This window comes from Nelusetta ayraudi, unplaced genomic scaffold (genome assembly GCF_046127955.1).
Source record: "Nelusetta ayraudi isolate G7.1 ecotype Tasmania unplaced genomic scaffold, CSIRO-AGI_Nayr_v1 ptg000042l, whole genome shotgun sequence".
NCBI classification, from domain to species: Eukaryota; Metazoa; Chordata; class Actinopteri; order Tetraodontiformes; family Monacanthidae; genus Nelusetta; species Nelusetta ayraudi.
The window spans coordinates 21,531,385-21,550,527 of NW_027466092.1; the positions used below are offsets into that span (position 1 = coordinate 21,531,385).

Here is a 19,143-nt window from a genome sequence, read left to right on the forward strand (position 1 = left end):
GGTGGAAAAGGAAAATCAGCCAGTTGTTGCTTCCCCATCAGCAAAAGGTAAACTTTTGGAATAATCTCAGCCACTCAAAGTGAATCGTTCAACCGCTGAACTGTGCGCGCATGTCGTTAGCAGCAGCACATGCAGCTCTGCAGGCCGAACTGGCCTCTCCTCATTGTCCTTGAGCAGATGAGTTTACCAGGAATTAGACTCCACCACCCTCTTCTTATCTGGGTGCAGCCGTTGCAAATCCTCAGGGTGGGGGCACCTTCTGGCGAAGAGAGGAATCAAGTCAGTGGAGGTTTCCCTCTCACTACCCTGGGGACAGGAGCAGGAGTCGTGTTCTCAGCCTGCCTTGTGAATAGGTAATGAACTGGAACACAGGATGTTATTGAACACAAACACTCCCTGTCAGCCCGGATGGTCGGGGTGCTGGTGGTGGTGGTGGCGATGGGGGGTTCTCTTGCTCCTTCATGGAAAAGAGAGTGCGAATAAATGCGTCACGCCAGAGAGGAGCCGACTTTATTGTGACAGAGCAGAAATCCCTCCACTGGCTCCCTGTCCCATTCCGAATCCAATACAAGGTCATCCTCCTCGCTCACCAGTGCATCCACGGACAAGCCCCCCAATACCTCAAGGAACTTCTCATCCCCCAGACTTCTCCATGCACCCTCCGATCTGCAAGTGCAAACACCCTTTAAGCCCCCAGAACCAAGCTCTGCACCATGGGTGACCGGGCCTTCAGCTCTGCAGCCCCCAGACTGTGGAACTCCCTTCCCGACCACCTGAGGGCCTCGCAGACTACTGATGCTTTTAAGTGAAACCTAAAAACCCACCTTTTTAGAATAGCCTTTAGTTGAACTCTCTATTATTATTACTATTATTATTATTATGTGTTTCCAAGGCTTGTGAATGAGATGTGGGCGGAGTCAGAGACTGCAGGGGGAGGAAAGGTGGTTTGATCTCCATCTTGGTAGACGTCTTTTGAGCTTTGTTTCCCCTCACAGACAGGCGGGAGCACTGTGCACACTCCTGCAATCGCGGGACGTCCCTCTTGATTCTTCACCTCTTATATTTTCACCGCCCTTCTCCCACCTCTCTCCCCCAGGTGTCACCTATATTTTTCCTTTCGCAGCCAATCGGCCAGACGCCACAACCCCTGCCTCCCCCTCTTCACCCAGAGAATCTTTTATTTTTAGACTCATTGTGAAGAAGGCAGCGTCCAGCAGGAGGTCCATTTGCATTTATATCACACGTGTAATGTGCTGCCTGCTCTCATAGCTGGGCTGAGCAGCGTGCGATCGGCACTTTACACTTTGGAAATGGCGTTGGCCATCATCGTGAGGACCCCATCCCAAGGCTCATTTCACAAAACCACCACGGAAGCCCGGCAGACATTCCACTGTGTGTCTGTCCATTCACCAGCACCAGAAGTGGTGCTCGCCTTATTAGACCTCATCCTCTGGTCATTTGTGGCTACATTCTAATTTAAGTTAATGTGGTATTGAGTGTGACAGGAGTGCTAGGGAGGTTCTGCAAGCTGCAAACCAGGCAAATTCTTCATTCGCGACTGCCTCATGTTGAGCATTTGCATGTGAAGAATGGGTTTTCTAAGTGTGTCCTGGAACTACAGCTCGGACTATTTTTTCTAACGTCTGTTATTTCTTTTCTTCTCCCCCCTCCCACCTTTATTAGGATAACACGACTGATAAGTTGTTCCAGAACGCTGAGATGCTGCTGAAGAATCTGGGAACAAGAGAGAATGTGAAGGTAACACATTCACCTGGGTTTTGACTCAACTGGTTGAGATGTGTCAGTCAGTCATAGTCAGTGAATCAGTCAGTACCTTTGCATGCAGTCTAGAAAGTGCATGTAAAGGCACTGACTGAATCAATGGACCTCTAGAGTGTCAGGGCCACACCTGACCCAGTCACTGACAGATTCAGTTCATAGGTTCATATTTTGTTCATACTACACTGTACATAATCGTCAATGTTTCGCAGGAGGGTTTAGTGAGATTTTCTGATCTGTACAATCATCCTGGATATTTGCAAATATAAATATTTAAATACATTTATATTTTTTATATCAAATAGATGAATTTTATTTAAAAAGTTTTATTTTTAATTTTATATATATATAATATTTGATCAATTAAAAATACACATTACACATACACATTTTGTGTATTGTGTTTTCGAAAATGTCACAGGTGACAGAGGTCCAAAATGGCAAGAGCAGTGTGATGCAAAACAGTTCTTTAAAAATTTGTATGCAAAACCCTCCTTCATTTGAATCTGATGTTGAAGTTCATATTTTCCACCAGCATCTCCAGCTGAGACTGCAATCTGTTCTCTGAAGAGCTATTTGATGCCTTAAAGTAGTTTCAGAAGTGGAAATAAATCCCAGTAAAGCCAAGTAATCTTGCTCATCTTGGTGCCTGCTGTTTTTACTGTCTGTTATTCCAAATGCATCAGATAATTTAGAAGTGGGTAACCCTTTTTTAAAAAATAAAAAAAAGTCATTTGAAGGAAAGGGAATGTCTAAGTTGCCGTTTAGGATTGTGATTTTTTTTCCTGTATTTTTTATGTGTCTGAGAAAAAGTACAAAGAAAGTCGCAGAGGAAGAGAGGAGGTGTGTGTGTGTGTGTGTGTGTGTGTGTGTGTGTGTGTGTGTGTGTGTGCATTCCAGTCTGTGAATATCCTCCTCTGTGATGCGCCGTTATGTTGGGCTGACACTCAGACACCATCCACTCTTAATTAGCGCTGCACTATCAGCGGGGTGTCCTCTCCCACTCCCACTCCTTTTCATCAATTTCTCCTCAGCCACGGCCCAGCAGCCGCACAGATTCACTTACACCAGAAAAAAAGGCTGCAATTTATTTTTCATTCTTCCTGTCTCTCCTCTTGCTCTGTCTTTGCAGCTGGAAAGCCAGGCCATATCAGGATTTGGCAGTTGCAGTGCGCCTTTATCTGCTATTAAATGAAAGAAGTAGTGGCCCACGGTTCCTCTGCTTATTGTGAGCGAGCGGTTTGTTGCTGTGGAAAATGTCTCGAGTGATAATTTGAGCCCTCTGAGAGCTAGCGCTGCTAACTAGGTGGACACAATTCCACTTTCCTTCTAACAGTAGTTAAGGTTGCCACGGCATGCATTATACACACACAAAATGTCGCAGCGTGTTGCACGAGTGGCTTTATCACAGTTTGATTTAACAGCAGCACCACTGGCAGTTTTCACTTGCAGAGTGATTTCAAAGCCATTCTCTTGGACGCAGCTCTCTCGACGAAGAGACTCGAAGAAATATTTTGGTATGGCAGGTTGGCAAGGCTGGAAGCCAGACTGCCTCAGAATGAAACAGCCACGTCTCGACTCCGTCTCCATCCGCTGCTTTTCTTTCAAAACCTCCTCTTTCGGGTGTTTTACTGTCCTTTCTAATTGGGCAGGTGTGGTTCTACAATGTGGCGTGGCACAGCATGGTGTCTTTCCTCAGCGTTGGCAACAACGCTATCCTGAGGGGAAATCTTCCGGAAGGAGAGGACCCTCGTGTCTATGGCATCTCGGTGTCCAACTACCCCCTCAACCTCACCAAGGAGCAGCTGTCCTACTCTGCCATGTGAGTCACCCAAAAAGAACAGCGGCTGCAGACCAGGGCTGCTGAATGTCAAGTATTTATTGTATTTTTTTCAAAGACGTGCCATCTTTGTCGGTGGCCTAAACTTTCTGTCACGCTGGCTGTCCCCGCAGAGGAGCATGCTGCAAGTTAGAGCAAAAGAAGTGAAGAACAGATGAACGAGAGACAGTCCAACACAACGTGTGCGACACAAACTGCAGGTGCTTGGTGTGAGGATTTATCACGTTGTCTCCTCGCACTTTGTCCTGGGGTTAGCGCCAGCCTCGCTGCCCCCTGGAGACCGGCAGATTAACGATGTGCTGAAATCAAAACATATGGACGGAGCTGCTTTTTGTGCGACTGTGCAGAGGCTGCCCTCGTGACCCGAGAGCCTCCCCGCATTCGCCGTCCTTGGCTGCTCTGCAGTGATTTGCCATGGGTTTCCAAGCTCTGATCAAAAGCCTTAATGGAGAGCAGATGTGGCATTGAATCACCATTCAGCACCAAAGCGCAACTCCAGACATTGTTCAGCCACTTAAGTGGTTAATACCAATTGACTCTTGCAGCCGTCTCTATTTATTTCATACTCTGCTGCCGTCCTCCAATCAGGTATTTATGTAGTGATCAGGTTGACCTGGAGTCGCAGCCTCAGTCCTCACCGGGGTCAGGAGATAATTATATTGAGCTGCCTGTACGGCGCTTTCAGCCTCTTCTCCTCTCTCAGTGCAAGAGGAAAATTCATAGAGTATGGCTACAAGACTGGATGGAAAACATATTTGCCCTGCGAATAAGAGAGCAGGTTGAAGTGAGGCAAGAGGGGAAATTGCCAGAGGGCTCTTGAGCCAGTGTCTCTGCACATTCGCCTAACATGGCACTTCAGTTCTTTTATTTTTGGACTATTAGATAAATTCAGGTAATCTGGCACAATGACAACACAAACGGAAACAAGAAGAGAGGTGGAATCCATTTGAATTTGCAGCTCGGCATTGTAGCATCGTTAAAAGGGGTTTGCATGTTTTGTTTCAGCCAAAGAAGTGAGATGGGAACAACAGTGCGTGATGGTTGGCAATGTTTTTCACCTGTGAATGGTGAAAAACAGGAAAACATTTTCCAGGCTTCATACCCAGTGGCTTCATCCACAGAATGTACTGATTTGCCCACTGCTCCTCAGACAAGGGAGCAAATTCCATGGTGCAAGACTGTGTACCTGTGACCTTTTAATGTAACGGCAAATTTTGGAAATGGTAAATACGGAAAACATTTCTTCTATTGGACTTCTTATTGTTTTTAAAAATTATTAAAACATTATGAAAAAAAAATCTTAAATTGATCATTTTAGAACATTAAAAAGGACAAGGCCGGAAACGTGTGACATCGCTTCAGGGATCTTTCAGTTACCTCCAAATTTGCTTGTCCACTGTCACAAATGTGCCTTTCTGTTTCGTAAAAAAAGGTTTGACATCTAAGATGAAACATCTGCGCAGTCAAATCAGTTCATCTGATAAATTAATCAACAATCAAGCTCTAATCAGCCTCTGAATTGCCGGGTTTAAAGGGGCAGTTCTCTCTAATTCACATCGCAGCCTGTTTTTAATGAGAGATGACGCCACGTGTGGCACAATCCTCAGCAGATGTTCAAACCAGACATATTATTCTGCTTTCCCTGAAGGAATGTGCGCCCTTCACTGCTTAATTCCCGTCTGATTTCTGTCGCAAATTCTGACGCTGAAGTGTAATTGAGGTGCAATCAGTGCCTTAATGTGAGCCCCTTCACATTCCTGCCTGCTGTCAGCAGAAGCACACTCCTTCCTGTTTCTTTTCGTCAGTGGCAAAACGTGCCACGGCATCATCTACATCATGCGACTTTATTCAAATAGCGACCCAGGCGCTGCGCCTGCGGCCGCCCATTATTGTTATGTTGTTACTGTTATCTCACGCTTTTTAACATTTCAGGCCATTTCCCTGCAGCTCTGTGAGGAAAAGGAACACATTGCGAGAGGCTTTTCTCCCCTCTGCTCGTCCTCCCTGCTCCTCAATTATTAGTTAATTAGCAGATTGCTTGTCCTCTTCTTCACAGCAATTAGGCAGCGTCAAGCGTTTGGGGGGTGAAATCGTTCACAGCTTTACCCTGTTGCAAAGCCTCCCCACCTTGAAACCTGTTGCTTTATTTATGCCTTCTAATTGCATCTTGTCGGCGATGGTAAACACGGGCAGGGCTGGGATCTTTAATATGCAAATGACACAACAGGAAGTCTTGTGAGAGATTACGGCAGGCCGAGGGCGAGGGGGTTAAAAGGCACGGTGCCGTTTTCATCCGCTGGTAATTGAGCAAATGAAACCAGGGGCTTCCGGGTGGCTTGCTCCAGAGAAGTGAAGGTCCTGGAGGAGAAACCAACAATTTGTTTCCAACATGGGCAGGGAGACTAAAGCGCTCGAGCCGTTTCAACAGACACCACTCCCTGCAGTTGCCAAGAGAACAGGCATGGTTGTGTGCGGACGACGATCTTTAAAAGCTTTTTTATTATGGACACACAGCATTGTCGGTGCTTTTCATTTTTTATTATCGTACCCGTTGCTCCGTCTCATTAAGTCATCAATACTGGCAGGTCGCAAAAGTTGCATTTCTTCTGGCACAGGTAACAAAAATGGGTTTAAATGCGCTCGGCTATTGCAAAGTAATAAATGCTTTGTGCTTATTGCATTACAGGAGATTGGTCGAGTCGTTGGGCTCATTCCATAGCAACAGGAGAGCCAATCCTCGATGACCACGCTTCCTTTTCACATCTTTTAACCGTTCAAACATTCCTTTATCTGTGTTTCTCAGGGGCACAGCGCTGAGCTTTTTCCTCCTTTTATTCTCATTCATGTACATGCGTGTGGTCATGGGTAATATTTTTGGCCTTTAGAGTGAAGATTAAAACTGCAAACGTCTTTCTGAGGTTTTCACTCAGCTGAAGGTCTGCGTCTATTGTCTGTTTGCTTTTCGGCTTTTGTTTTAAAATTCTGTGCTGCTCTGCTTGTTTACTGGCAGGAGGGCGAGTTCCTCCGATGTGGTGGTGTCCATCTGTGTTATCTTCGCCATGTCCTTCGTCCCCGCCAGCTTCGTCCTCTTCCTCATCCAGGAGCGGGTGAGCAAGGCCAAGCATCTGCAGTTTGTCAGCGGCGTCAACCCTGCCGTCTACTGGCTGGCCAATTTTGCTTGGGACATGGTGAGTGACGGTCATCCTCACATTTCTTTCACCCCTGAAGAAAATCGAGGTGGAAACTACTAGAAATGCATTTTAACAAATCACAGACGTCTCCGCAGCAATTGCTCGCCATGAACGAGGGAACTCGCCCATGTTCTATTGTATTTGTGTTGCATGTGTTTGGACAGGGATTTTACCATTTCGCGTGTATTTCGGTACATGTGACAAATAAAGGGGTCATTCAGTCATTCATTAAAGTTATATGTCTGACTCCCATTTTCAGCACCTCCGGCCTGTATTTCACTGCTGTCCTGACTGTTTTTCCTCACTTCTGTGTCGCAGGGAGTCCTCTCTGCTTTAATTGATATTGTGGCTGTGATGCTCGCCATCCACTGGGAGAGGCATAACATTAGAGGCCCAAGCCTTATTACTGACATTGTCTTCTCCCTCTTCGCCTGCTGGGTGTCCGAACCCACGCGACAGGCTAACCTCAGGAAATTAAACCCTCTCTCTGAAGGCTTTTTGCTAAAGAGGCATCCTCCTGATGCAGGTGGCTCTGGCAGATAAACGCTGTACAGGTGAAAGACAGTTGCACCTGAGGGAGTCGGGCTGATGATGCTCACCTCGGGCTGTCTGGTGGACAACATTCACTTTGAAGCTCCTGAACTAAACTTTGGCTACAACTGAGGAACAAATGTGTTTTTTTTTTTCCATGTGCTCTTAAATCTGTAAAGGTTCTAATTACAGAGGCAAAAAAGTTATTGTTTTTCTTTACCTTTGTGGTGACAGTGCAACTACCTCATCCCCTGCCTGATTGTGATTACCATCTTCCTCTGCTTCCAACAACAAGCCTACGTTTCCCCCCCGAACCTGCCCGCTCTGATCCTGCTGCTCGTTTTGTATGGGTAAGTCCAACCCAAAGACTCAATACTTCCAATAATTGCTCTGTCTTACCTCATAAGCGTTTCATTTCCTGTCAATTTAGCAATTAGAATGGTCTATAATGATGTGGTTAAAGTTTCACTCATTGGGCCACCTGTCTTTCCCCTCCACGCTTGCCACACTAAATTCTATTTGCATTGCGCTTCCTCAACACACTCTTTGAGGTGCATGTTGGAGAGTGTAAACTTGAGGGAACGGTAGTTATGGCAAACAGACGCTTCTCTTGTATGTCTAAAAGTCATTACACACCGGGAGCGAATTCACTTGCCGAATAATTTGCGTTATTTTAAAGCCTAGTGTTGAAGTTAATGGCACCGTACACACTGGCAGCGAATATTCGCGGAGCAAAAAAGCAACAGTTATTTTTTCACTCCTGTGTCGAATTTTTCGCAGGTGGAAAATTCATCGACCATCCAATGACGTTGGATGGTCACGTCGACAATGCTCTCTCCGTCTGCAAACGCGGAGCCAGTTGACGGAGCAATCTTCCAAATTGTCCGACGGACATTCTGAAGTACTGGCCAAATTGAAGCTCCTGGATGGTCGTGTTGAACTCATCTGCTCTTAAGTCATACTTTTAGAAAGCGGTGGTTCGTTTTACGCAGGTCACCAAAAAAAAAAAAAAGAAAAAAAGAAAATCATATTCTTTTATTCAATGGTTTAAATCTGTTCCGAAAAGCTTTCGAAATGATAAAAACATACAAAGGAAAATTAAAAAAATATTTTATGACAGCAGGAACTTAAATAACATGGTCAAAAAATGGTTTATAACCACCGCTTCTTCCACTTGCACCGCCACGTATTCACCTGACCTATATATCCACCTGACGCACACGACACGCCCTCTCAAGACACAAAAAACAAAATAATAATAATATAGTATAATAATTTTAGCAATACAACAAGCAGAAAACACATGTCAACTATAAGGTAGGCAGCATAAGAAAGTCATTCACTTATCGGCTGCAACACCTCTCTCTCAAGAACAATATTAGGTGAACCCAAATACTTCTGTTATTTTTCTTTTTCTTTTTTGATTCAACCATCACCAGGACATCATCACTTGAGGATGTAGTCGACTCCATTGATTCTCCTTCGGCGCGACAGAAAGAGCCCCAAACTTCAGTTGCTTAGTGCATTTTAGATGCATATTCGCGTTGCGCTTGGTGTGGATAGAAAAAAATTGATGGCGAAACATTCGACTTTTCGCATCGCTTATTCGCGTCGCTTTGCCTTTTGCCCGGTGTGTAAGGACCTTAAGAGTATAAAGTCGTGTTGGCAGTCAGAAGACAGCAAAAAGTAGTTATTCCATTTTATGTAAGACCACCCAGGACCATAGATGAGTCATTCTGGGAGTCTCCAAGAATCTCACCATTCCCCCTTAATTTTAGGACTGTGCCATGATGGTGGTTTGACTAGCTGCTCTATAATAATAATAATAATAAGAAGAAGAAGAATAATAAACTTTTATTTGTACAGTGCTAAATCACAACCAAAGGCGTCTCAAAGCGCTTTATACAATCAGAGAGAACCAACCGGGCCCCCGGAGCAAGCAAGATGCGACAGTGGCTGGGAGAAACTCCCCTGTGGGAAGAAACCTAGGGCAGAACCAGACTCCAGAGGGCGATCATCTGCCTATGCGTAGTTGGGGTGAAGTAGAAAGATAGAGGAGAGACAGAGAAAGAGAGAAAGGAGCAGAGTGAGCCAGGGTGGCAGACAGGACAGAGTGAAAAACAGATACACCAACCAGGCAAAACGGATATAAACACAAAGAATAGGAACTAATTCAAGGCTGCTGTCCATGTGGAGTGTAAGTGTCCATGCGTTGGAAGGCAAGAGCCTAGCTCGATGGACAATCTGCCGATGATCTGCTCTATGACTGTCAATGACAAGTTTTTCAAATCTAAAGTTTTGACAGGGAAAAGTCTGAAACCTGTTGTACTTCAATGGTGCCCACAGATTCTTCAGATCTCGTTTTACATCCCAGTGCAATGGTGTCTCCTTGTACCCTGCAGGTGGTCCATCACCCCCCTGATGTACCCGGCCTCCTTCATTTTTAGCGTGCCCAGCACAGCCTATGTGGTGCTGACCTGCATCAACCTCTTCATCGGCATCAACGGTAGCGTGGCCACCTTTGTCATGGATCTCTTCGACGACAACGTAAGTGACGCAGGACAGACACACTAAGGGAAGCACTATTTCAGCAGGTGTAACACACCTTGGCTCTTGCTGTGTTTGGTTATTTGGAAGTTGTAGCTGGGGCTGGATAAGTGGCTTGACTGATGGGAGAACACCATGGGCCAGATCCACACCAGGGCCTCCTTCTCGATGGTGGAATATCGCTGTTGATGGCGATTCAATTTCTTAAAGAAGTATGCAACAGGCCTGTCTACTCCTGACACATCAGTCTGTAGTTGCACCGCCTCCACTCCCAACATCACAAGCGTCCACAGGGAGTTTAAATGGGACAGAGAAGTCCGGAGCAACCAGTACCGGTACACTAGCTAGGATAGCTTTAACCATCTCCAGAGCCTTCTCACAATCCATGGACCAGCTAAGCTTCATCCCCTTTTTTAACAGGTTTGTAAGTGGTGTTGTCACAGTTGCAAAGTTGGCAACAAATCGTCTGTAGAACACACACATGCCTCACAGGCGCATTAGTTGACGCCTCGTTTTTGGAACAGGCAGGTCTAAAATGGCCTGTAACTTGGCTGTTCTGGGCCTCGCAGAACGCTGACCAACCAGGTGACCCAAGTACGTCACCTGCCCCTTTTCAATCTCACACTTGGGCAAGTTGATCACCTACCCAGCTTGCTTAAGGCTTTCGAACAGCTGCCTCATGTATATCATGTGATCGGACCACGAGGTGCTGTAGCAAACCACATAATCCAGATGTAGTTTGCTACAGCACCACAGTGGATTGCATACAGTGTTATGCAATCCAGAGGTTAACAAATTTCTTAACCTCTGAAAGGTCGCTGGTGCATTTTTCATGCCAAACGGGAGAACCTGACAACGATACAAACACTCTGGCGTCACAAATGCAGACAAATCATTTGCTATCTCTGTCAATGGCACTTGCCAGTAGCCCTTCAACAAGTCAAACTTCGACATGAACTGTGCATTGCCTATCTTATCGATACAGTCCTCCAGTCCAGTTACAGGACAGGGGTCGGCAACCTTTACCACTCAAAGAGCCATTTGGACCCGTTTCCCCCAGAAATGAACACACTGGGAGCCACAAAACCCTTTTTAACATTGAAAATGAAATAACACTGCATACAACGTTGTATCTTTTTTTTTTTTTTTTTTTTGCCTTTATTCTATGTATAAACCAGGGTTCAGTTACCTTCACTATATAAAGAGCCATTTTGCCCCATCTGCCATCAAATAACCGGCTGAGCCGGGGGGCATTATACAGCTCCTTTAAGAAGGTAATGGAGACCTGAGGCTGTGGGGATTTTTCCAACTGTCTCTTTCTTGGCGTGAGTTCGAGGAGAAACCCAATGTGCATGTTATTTGACAGCAAGTAAAATATAGTATTCCGTTGGAAATGAAATGTCCGGTGATTGACGTTTGCACCAACGTTACAATTTCTGATGATCTCGGTCACAAAATACGGCAGGGTTACCAGGGCACAATTTGCACTTCTGACTCGTCACATTTCTGTGCGTTTTGCGCCTGCATATAATGAGCGCAAAAACCTTTGTGGGTATGCCGCAAAGATGGCGGAGATAGTAAGTAAGTAACTCGAAGCAGAAGTTCAACTTTGTCATCTATCCACACCATCTTCTTGCGTGCATTCTTTGCCGTCTTCGCAGTTAACAAGCTGCTTCTTCCGTAATACACCGGTCTCCAGGTTTTCTTCTTCTTCCGCCTTCAGGGAATAAAACCACAGCGCCACATAAGGCCGCGTAAGTAGCGTTTCCATGTACATGCGGATATTTTTGGAGATGGCTTTGTGTAATCACTTTTTTTTCAAATGCTTTTCTTTACACGCTCGGTTTCAAAAAATGTTCTCTCCTTGTAAAAGGGGCCATAAAAATGGCTAAAACGTATTTCCATGTTATTAGGTTGTTTTTTTTTGTTTTTTTACAACACTAAAGGGAGCCACTGCAGAGACGCAGAAGAGCCGCATGCCGCTCCAGAGCCGCGGGTTACTGACCCCTGGCGTGGGATATGCATTTGTTTTGGTGACATTATTCACCTTTCGGTAATCAGTGCAAGGTCGTACATTTAAATCAGGTTTGGGGACTGGGACCAAGGGAGAGAACTCCACTCACTTGGGCCTTGTTCAATCACTCCAATTTCCTTCATGTAAAGCAACTTTGGTTTCACGAGAGCCCATTTTTATGGGTTTATCTGGGATGGATGTTGTTTAATGGGAGTTGCCTCACCAGTGTCAATGTCATGGGTGATTACGGTTGTTAAGTCAGGGGTATCTTTAAAGTACCATACTCGTCCACTGGATGCACCTCATCCTCCCTTTGCTCTGTGGTAAGATGACTCAGTGAGTCTCTGAGATTGGCAAAGGCACTGGAATTCTTAAGCTAGCAGTAACTGGCTCAGCTGCCCCCGCCTCATCATCCTCACTCTCCTCATCCTCCACAGCAACCTGAGATGTTATAAACACAACGGGCAAAGCATCACAAGCATAATAAGGTTTCAAGAGATTGATATGACATAGTTGTGTTGCCTGTCTCCTGTCGGGTGTCTCAGTGGCATAATTGCAATCATCCACTTTCTTGACAACCTTATATGGACCATAGAATTTCACTCCAGCTTGTCTCCACCCATGGGCAACAACACCAGTACTTCTCTCCTGTGTTGAAAGTACACTTCACTGCCCTCCCGTGCCCTTGAGCTTTCATCTTCTCCTTAGCTGCTTGCAAGTTACTCCTGGCCAAGTCACAAGCTGTATGCAGCAGGTCCTTAAAGGATGCCACATACTGCAGAACCCCACACACACCTGAAAACACCAGCCACAACACACAGCCGTCAGCCAACCAGCATGCTATTGTTATCGGCTATGACAATACCCCTGTATTTCCTCAACACACGCGAGTAATGCACTCAATAATCTATCTGACGAAATATTGCTTACATACACAACAATTTGTTTAGTGAGAAGCTAACACCGTGCAGCGTATCTGCGCGTAGCCGTATGTCCGTTGCCTATATCTAAACCTAGCAACACATGGCTTTTATCAAGCCAAATACAACTCAGTCGTGCTCCTTCTCGCAAACAAAATGCTTGGATGTAACTCAATAACTGAGTTACAATATATATATTCGAGCATTAATCCTTGAATAGAAATCCCGGACCAGCCCCCAATTTATGTTATGGACAAGACAGGTCTAGGGATTTAAACGCTCGTGTAGCAGTGCTAGTCCTAACCTGGAGTGTGATAGAAAATGAAAATTGAGGGGACTGAAACAAAAAAGACTGGTTTGCAAGGAGAGAACGCAAGTGAGGAGGGCCAGCTTACAAGGGCCGCAGGATAGCTGGATAGTTGCCGCGACTGCGGGTCACTGCTCCCGGTGAGCGCCTAGTTCCGTCTGGGGTTGATGTTCGAGTTTATTTTAAAAGGATCCGTGACTGAACTTAAATGGAAAACGTGGCTCCTCTCAAGAGTTTGTGGCGTCTGTGGCGTGGCGTGTCGGGTCCTCTTTGGCAGCGTTTCAAATCTTCCATCAGCTGACCCACTCTGACACCTGTGTCTTGACAGATTAATCAAGTACAACCGGTGCATGCGCACCTCAGTGACATACCCCGCCCACAGCTTAACCACACCTCCTTATTTTTCTTCATAGGAAACCAGTCACAAAACAAAAATAAAGAAATGGGAGAAAGGAGAAAGGAACTATAAACCCCTATCATTCCGAACACTGGGCAAACATGTTATATTTCCCCTTTCAGATGACGGAAGAGGCCTGGAAAGGTGTGTGCACCGTGGGGACATTCTTGGCATGAGTTTGGGAGAAAGTCAATGTGCATGTTTATTTGACAACAACAAAAATGAAGTATTCCGTCAGAAATTCAAGTTCGGGCAATTGAGGTGTGCACATTATAATATCTGACGATCTATTGCGCGGTCAGGTTGCTAGAGCACAATGTACGCTTCTGACTCCTCAAGTGCTACATTTCTGGCCATTTTTGCGCCTGCATATCATTAGCAAAAAAACCTTAGTGCATACGATGCAAAGGTGGCGGAGATTACAGCTGTAAAGTCGCTGCAAAAAATGCCCCATTTACCTCCATTCTAATTGGATCTGGACCCATGTTTTCCAAGGAGAGGTTTTCTTTGCTATATAGAGTGTGGACCCACCTGCTGTAGGTTTAATATATTTCCTTTATCCACCCAAGGATTGTTTTAAAGGGGCTTCATCTTTGATTTTTAACTGTTTTGCGGGAACTGGATCTTTGGGGAACGTTCTTCATCCATCTTTCAAGTGTTTATTTTTACCGTGAGCTGCTCGGATCTCCAAGGGACGAGAAGACAAATACAGCGACAAGGAGTTTGCTCTGTAGGCTCGATGGGGCGGAGCTGTTGACTGTCTGTCAGCTTCGCTTTCAATTAGAGTTCAAATCACATTTCATATCAATAAAGAAGGGAAATCGTGAATCTTCATTTTGGGACTGTTAAAGTTATGACCCACTCTTCTCAGCGCCTCTCTCTTTCCCTAAACTTAATGTGTCTGATTAGATTTGTAGACTTAATTGTTGCTCCATTAGCACACCGCCCACATTTTGGTTGCATTTTAACAGATCACTCATTCCTTGTCAGGCGGCACAACAGCGTCTCAGTCGGTGACAAGCCGCGCCTCAGGTGGATGGGTTCCCCAGCTCAGCGCTATCAGGCGTGTGAGAAACTTTGGTACATTTCCTCCCTTCTCAGGGGGCCCCCACCCCTTCCCCCTACACCACGCCCACTCTTTTTGTCAAATAACATCTCTTCATTAACATAACAATACCATTTTATTTTTCATCAGTTCAGGTGCCATTATTGTCATTGTTTTTTCTGTCTCTTCCAACATGCTGCCATTGTAATACACCCATCGTGAATTTTTTGCATGTGATGTTGTACCACTGGCTGCATATCCCCAGATCTCCAACTTCAGTACTAAACACTTAATACTCTTGAATCAGGCAAAATATGTCCACTATTTGAGTCTAAACATGCATAAACCATGAATAAGAAGTGAAAAGAATGCTTGCTTGCTGGCCAATGTTAGTATGCACCAGCAAATGTGCTGGATAATTAAATGGGAAATTAACATTGGTTCCTTTTCCGTTAGAATCTTTAGATGTGAAGTAGTTGAACAGGAAAAGTTGGTTGGAAAGTGTCACTTTGAGTTTCTGTAAAGCGGTGTTATGTGATTTGGTACAACATTTAGTACAACCCATGTTGTGATTAGTGTTTATTGGACTGTAGCGTGCTGGATCAAAGCAGGCGATTTGGGACACAGCTACGATGTTTCTCTGGGTCTCTACAGGGGGACGGCTCCATGCTAATTTCAACGCTATGTCCTGATTTTTCCTGCTGACAAGCAAACCCAACGTCAGTTGGTAACTGTTAAATCTTTTGTGCCTTTCCACGTGTATGCTCAGTGCACTTATCTGTACTGTGCAGACTGCAGCAAATGCAGGCACAGCAAAGCTCCAGTGTGCCCCCCATTGGCAGGTCAAGTATAATAATAATAATAATAATAATAATAATAATAATAATAATAATAATAATAATAATAATAATAATTATTATTATTATTATTATTATTATTATTATTACAGATTGTATTTATTACACCCTCCATTTGTGAGCAAATCTCAAAGTGCAGAAGGGATAGCATGAAAGCCAGCCTTTTTTTTTCTTCTTTGTCTTTGACTTCAGCGGCTCTAAACCAGTCTCACCATTTAAAAGTTTTGCGGTGGTGAAACAGTGTCACTCCACAGGTGTCAGTGTTCTCTTTATTTTTAAGCAGAATGGAAGTTCAGATGCCTTTTGGACAAAGCAGCGAGTTTCTGTACAACAGAGTCACTGCCCCAGTTTTGTCTTGATGTCAGCAGGGGTTTTTGTTTCCCTTAGGATTGCCCTGTGGGTTGCACCCAGTCCCAGCCTCCTGCAAAAGCTTAAAGCGAGTCCATACTTCCCAGTGTGCTGCTCACAGATAACCACAGGCGCAGATAGATTAGCCAGGTTGAATCAGAAGATGTGGAGGTGTGGCCAGGTGTCAAATGTTGTCAGTTGGTTCCAAGAACTTTGAGCTCTCCTTTGGAAAAAAATCTCTAACTCGGTTTCTTATGTCTTTCTCGTCTGCTCTCTTTGCAATTCTCAGTGTTATGGATGATGCTGAGCTCTAGGAATAAACACAAGCTGCAGATGTAGGGCAGATGAAGAAATGCCTCTGCAGACTGCCCCTTCTTCAGAAGCCATTTGAAAATGATTTATGGTCATATAGCCACAACGCAAACGGGGGAAATTAGAGACTCTTAGATCCCCTTGATGAACACACCGTCAGGGTTAGACACGTTATTTCATCCTCTGTTCTCAAATTAGATCTGGCTTTGCGGACAGCGTTCAGGGCAGTGCCAATAGGCTGCTTTCAGTCAAGGTCACATCTGCTGATTGTTTAAATTTGTGTCAGACTCTGCGCCCAACGCAAGGAATGCATATGAGAAGAGAACTATATATGTGTATTAAAGTAGGAGTGTAAAGGAGTGTTTATCATATGGATATGGATAATGAATATCCTTTCATTTTACTATGTGAGCTCGCACTTGAAAATCTGTTTGTTACCTGCAAGCTTGTGCAGAAAAAAAATAAAAAAAATAAAAGTTGTTGTTGCTGTAAAGCTTGCAAAGGCTGAAAAGAAGTGAGATCACACTGTATGAGGATAGATTATGATGAACTTCACATTAGAGCATTGTGTACTTATCTTCAATTGTTTGGAGTGAGCGCTAGTCCCTGTCCACAAGGACCGAGAAGTCAGCGTGAGATTGTAGTAAATTGGTATCATCTGCAGAAGTGTCATAACATGCTCGTCCCCTTAGAGTGTTTCAACAGTCTACAGCACTTCACTGGCATTGTCTCCAGCATCACACATCCAACGCAATAAGCACTGATGTACTCATTTCTAAAAATCCATATTTCCCCACACAGCGGTTTCTGCTGTTATGAGTTTTCCCTCACGTACCTTGGGCAACTTTTCCATACGGAGACAAAACGTGCGAAGGCAATGGGAAGGAGTTACATTGCCACTGTTGAGCACATTGCCGGACATCTGAAGGTTCTTTCTTTTTTTTTTTGTCCTCTCAGACAACATGATCAGTGAGTCCTTTTCAAGGCGCTCTTCTGTCTGCCAGACAGAAACTGGGCCAGTGACCATCACACAAAAAGCTGAATGTGGCCACGTTCAGATGCTCCACATCACTGTGTTTTCTGCCCACGGTGGGAGGAAATTACGCTGGATGGCTTCCTCCTTTTTGAGTCATATTTTTTTCTCTCGCTGACCTGTAGCTGGAGATAAACTTTGCGTTGCGAATCTGAACACGGCATCTAATAGAGGGTCATTCTGCTTGCACTGGCAGGGACGTATAATTTGGAAGCTCAATATGAAGTTAACAAACCCCACCAGCCAACAGCTTTAAAGCTCACTTTTTAACACACATCGACTCCTCGGCACAGAACCTGAGGAGCGCTGCCAACATTTCTGTTGGGAGGCACAAACGGCAGAGATAACGTGAAGTGGGTAACAACATGTAGCTGATGATTTTGTTGTTGTTGTCAAACTGAAGGCCAGAAGCACGAGCATCAGTCAGTCAATCAATCAATCAAGCAATCAATCAAGCAAGCAAGCAATCAAGCAAGCAATCAACTTTTATTGTTACAGTGTTCAATCACATCCAAAGATGCCAGAGGGCGCTCATCTGCTTTGCCTGGTTGGGGTGAAAAGGAAATACAAAAGTGTAGAGAGAGAAAGAAATTAAAGATGGCGTATCACACTTTGCCTATCTTGGCATCACTTCCAGACTTAAAAGGTAGACTGCAGCACAGGAGTTTTCTTGCCATCCTCTGTATAATTGCCTTAGAAGATGGTGCACTCCTTTTGTTCTATGCAGTTCACCAAAAATAACAGGATGTAGAAAGTTCTGATTGCCCTTAAAACATACTAGTTGTGAAGATGATCCTCAAAAAAAAAAAAAAAAAAAGAGGACATCGCATGTCACTGATGGGTGATGTAGTGAGGTTAAATCCTGGTAAATGGCTGATGGCTGCTGATGTGGGAAGGGACGCCTTTCAGACAGGTGAGCAGGGTTATTATTGCGAAACTTTCCAAAAAAAAACCAAACACAACTAAACCCTCCCCACCTCCTCCTCCGCTGGTGCCGTAAGGTTACTGCTGAGAAAAAAATAAGATGATAAATTGCTGCCCTCCTGCAAGTGTGCTTCCTGCATACGTGGCATAGAATCTTAGCCAAGCTCAATGCATAATGTATGGGCTTGCCTTTCAAGCACCGCAGTAATATTTTGTCTTGTGTCCCGTTCCGGCCTCCTCCCCTCTCTGACTTGCCGCGGCTCCGTCCATCGTGTCTTGATCCAATTAGATATTCTCTGCCGACTCGCAGCCTGAGGGGGGAGGACGGCGAGTAAAGTATGGTACAACTATGCGGGGGAAAGATAAGTAGCGACCAGGAAATGCTCCGTCAAGATAAGAGGAGCCTTTAATTTGCCTTGTGCTTTCCCTTTTTTGTGTGCTTCTACTCCTCTTTGTTCATGCGTGTCACATCAAAAGAAGCCATTCGGACACACACGAGGTGTCTGCGGCTGTTTTAACATGTTCTACCTCTGGGTTTACATTACCTCTTTTCTCCTTTCAGGACAAGCATCTGCTCACCTTAAAATAGCGTGTGCGTGCCACCTCACCGATCACACAGCAGGTTCCACGCACACAGTGATTAAATGTGTTTACAGTTTGCTGGTTTGGTTTGTTTTTTTGGGTTGTGGTTATAATAAATAGTATAATAAATAGTACACATCTTATTGTTAAGTCCCAACATAAATAAAAATAAAAATAAAAATGTCTCACACAGTTAACCCTTTCGGCACCATGGTCGCAAAATTGAAATTAAACAGGCCATAGCGGCAAATATGGTACTAAAAGTAGTTACTACTTTACACCAGGAGATGGCAGACACCTGTGGCTTCAATCTGAGCAGCATTTGTGGAGGTGTTTATGTTCAGATTTTGGAGTACAAACAGAGAGAAAGCCCGCCTCAGTCGAGGAGACGAGGAAGTGGTTGTAGTGGGAGCAGAGAGAGAAAGACAGCGAGACAGCCGAGAATACATCGCCGAGAGGTTTGTTCGTTGACGAAGTACTTCGTCAAGTAATGTCTGACTCAGACTCCAAGGAGGA

The 19,143-nt window shown here is 44.8% G+C and overlaps 1 protein-coding gene across 1 annotated transcript in view; it reads left to right on the forward strand.

The window, feature by feature from the left end:
- The window catches only part of LOC142894320 (phospholipid-transporting ATPase ABCA1), a 158,012-nt gene that overhangs the window by 96,174 nt on the left and 42,695 nt on the right, over positions 1-19,143 (forward strand). The window contains exons 35-39 of the mRNA XM_076035585.1: positions 1,684-1,758; positions 3,432-3,601; positions 6,630-6,807; positions 7,576-7,691; positions 9,744-9,888. Of these exons, the coding sequence (XP_075891700.1) occupies positions 1,684-1,758; positions 3,432-3,601; positions 6,630-6,807; positions 7,576-7,691; positions 9,744-9,888 (684 nt within the window). The remainder of the gene's footprint in view (positions 1-1,683; positions 1,759-3,431; positions 3,602-6,629; positions 6,808-7,575; positions 7,692-9,743; positions 9,889-19,143) is intronic.